At 52.4% G+C, this 3,146-nt stretch overlaps 1 protein-coding gene across 1 annotated transcript in view; it reads right to left on the bottom strand.

The window, feature by feature from the left end:
• The window catches only part of PTH1R (parathyroid hormone 1 receptor), a 49,801-nt gene that overhangs the window by 25,512 nt on the left and 21,143 nt on the right, over positions 1-3,146 (bottom strand). The window contains exon 5 of the mRNA XM_029964676.1: positions 2,003-2,097. Coding sequence (XP_029820536.1) covers positions 2,003-2,097 — 95 coding nt within the window. The remainder of the gene's footprint in view (positions 1-2,002; positions 2,098-3,146) is intronic.

Genomic DNA, 3,146 nt, shown 5'->3' on the forward strand with positions numbered 1-3,146 from the left:
GCCAAATTTGGCAGCAACTACAGGAGTAACTGAAGTGTGTTGGGTGTTTTCCCTGTTTTCCCTATTCCCTGTTGGGAACATTCTCCTTTGCTTGCTCCTGTTGAGCAGGTTTTGGGCTCCACCCCAGCAACGGCAGCAACGACCCCACAAATGCTGGTTGTAAAGCGCTTTAAGATCCTTTTTGGGGGAAAAGCTGGATGGGGACAGGTCAGTGGGTTGGACCCACAGATGAGAGGTGCATTTGGGAACCAGGGATCATGGGTTTGGGGAGAAGAAGGAACTAACTGACCTCTTGGGATCCCCTCTGTCCTCTAGAGCTCTGTGTCCTGGCTGGCCATGCATGGATTTATGGATGGATTAACATCCTCTCAAACCCCCAGCTCCAATGATGGAAATAAAAATTAAAAGCTGTGGTTTTGTCTCCTTTGGAGGATATTATGACAGCAATAACAGTTGTTGTCTGGGCTATTATAATCCAAGTTACACCAAGTGGAACTGATGAGGTAGAAATGAAGATGGGCTTTGTTCCCTGCATTAGACATGGAGTCAGTGAATCCCTGGATTATGTGTTATCTGGGATAAAACCTGGCTTGGTCCCTGCTGCTGCTTTGATCCTTGGGATAAAGATGTTCTAGCACAGTTGCCCATGTGGTCTGAGCTGTAAATGAAGTGCTCTGAGAACATGAACAAAGAGAGAAACCAGGAATACTCTTGAGCTCCTGAAACTGGGAATGCTCTTAGATACATGGACATGGAATGTTTTAACAACCTTGCCAATGTCCAGTGGGCAAGGAAACGGAGGGAGAAGGTTGGGAGAGCAGGAGTGTGGTGGCAGGGGTGGGGGCTGGCCCTGTATGGTGGCAGTGCCTCCAGGAGGGGTCTGCAGGCCCTGTGTGTGTCCCAAATTTGGGCTCTGCTGTCCAAGCACATCCCCCTGAGCCCCTTTGGCTCCCTGCAGAGGGGCCTGAGCCCTTTCAGAGCCAAAAGCCCCCCATTTTATTCCCAGTGGTTCATGCCCAGGGCTTGGCTCCAGCTCCACGTGCAGACACCACGTGGTGTTTCCAGCACAGGGAGAATTTTCCCCCTCAGCTCTTGTCTGGGTCCTGCTGTTTTCCAGGAGAAGATGTGACCAGACCCTGAAGGGAAGCAGATCTGGGGCTCAGGGGTTGGGAGTCAGCCCCCTGCTCTATTCCCAGCTCTCCAGGTATGGTTTCCCAAAGGCCAAATTCCCAGATGTGGTGACACCTTTCATCCCTCCCATCCCACGCTCTCTGTGCCAGCAAGAATCCCAGAATCCTACAGTGCTTTGGGTTGGAAGGGACCTTAAGGATCACCCAGTGCCACCCCCTGCCATGGGCAGGGACACCTTCCACTCTCCCAGGTTGCTCCAACCTGGCCTTGGACGCTTCCAGGGATGGGAGATGCAAGAGGAGCTCTGAGGAATGGATGCTGTGGGTCCAGAGGGGTATTTAGGGGTCTCCGTCCCTTGGCAGAGGGGGGTAGAAAGGCAGGGAAGACCAACCAGAGTCAGGAGGGTGAAGGGGGATTTTTGGCTCCCTGGGAACAGCAGCAGGGGCAGGTTGGAGGAATCAGCCTGGGATGGCTGGGGTTCCCTTCAACTGCTTTATCCTTCATGGATATTTGGGGTTGGAGTGCCAAATTCCCTGAGGAAACCATTACTACCTCAAAATATTGCCATCTAAATCTGAGCTGGGTGGGAAATAGGGGCAGAAAACCCCAGAGGGTTTCCCAAGGGGGACCAATCTCTTCCTGGAGATTCCCCTCCTCCCGTTTGCTACAGAGGGTCTGGAAAACTCCTCTGTGGGGAAGAGGAGGAGGTTCAAACACCCCACCCACCATCCCCCAGGAAGTTTGACCTGGGGTCAAACGACGCTAAGACAGCCCAAATCCCGGACGGAACCGCTCCTGGAATTGCCACCCCAACCTGATCCTGTGGGAGAGCCCGAGGCTTTTTCCCTTAGGTAAAACCAGAGCCGCCTACCTGAAGTATCCCAGGATAAGGACAGCAACTGTGAGGGATCCCAGAGAGATGGAGTATCCAACAGTATAAATCAAATAGAGGCGATCAAAGACCTCCTGCAGCAGAAACGATGGAAAAAATAGCGTCACATTAGAACGCGGCCTCCTGACGGGGGGACACGGGCACTGGGACACCCCCGGGGCTGGGAATCCTCGGGAATCACAGCCTTGGAGCACCCTGGGAAGGGCTGGCTGTGTTTCCTGACGGGATTTCCTGACGGGGTTTCCTGGGAGGGCGGGATTTTCGCGTGGGTTAATCCCTCGCCTGGGAGTTCCCCGCAGCGTTTTCATCCCAAAGGAACCCAAAGCGCTTTACAAACTCTCGGCCCCATCCAGAGATCGCTTGGATCTCCACGAGGACAGAACCTTGGCTTGGACAGAACGCCCATGAACCCGGGATTTGGGCTGGAATTGTACAATTTAGCCATTGCTGACTGATGCTGGTCCAGCCCACCCCACTAAACATGGGCAGGATAAACTTTGGCTCTGGGATACGAGGAAAAAAAAAATCACCTGCATTTATTTTTCCCCTTTTTCCAATCCAAAGCAGCCTCTGCCTGTGGTTATCCAACCCAGACACAACCTGAGCTTGCCAAGGGCCCCTTGGAAAAGCTCCTGTCACAGGAGAGCTCGTAGGAATTAATCCTCTGAGAGGTTTTAGTTCTCTTGGCTCTCTGTGTTTTAAAGCTGGGCTTAGAAACCCTGAGGTTTCCATTAAATATCAAGATGTTTTCCCTTCATCCTGTGCTGGGACGTGCAGCTGAACTCAGGGATTCCTGAATATCCACCTGGAAAGGGTTAAAATTCCTGCCACCAGCCCAGTTTGTTCTGCCTTGAACTGCCTGAAATTAGAAATAAACCCCAAAGAAACCTAGCAATTCAGCATCTTTCTCCCTCCTCCTTTGCCTCCCGCCTTTCCCTCACCCCACCCACCAGGATGCAGGAACACTGGGCTCGGAATGACAGCCCTGGTTGGGATTGGAGGCTTGAAATGCTGGCCTGGAATGGGAAACCTCAGCCCCATGACATCAGAATCCCCAGATATGGGAATGTTTCTCTGTGGTTTCCATTGGCGGAGTGGAGTGTTTGCCAATATTAATTTAGTG

The sequence above is a fragment of the Manacus vitellinus genome, unplaced genomic scaffold (genome assembly GCF_001715985.3).
Source record: "Manacus vitellinus isolate BGI_N305 unplaced genomic scaffold, ASM171598v3 scaffold_78_pilon, whole genome shotgun sequence".
Classification (NCBI taxonomy): domain Eukaryota; kingdom Metazoa; phylum Chordata; class Aves; order Passeriformes; family Pipridae; genus Manacus; species Manacus vitellinus.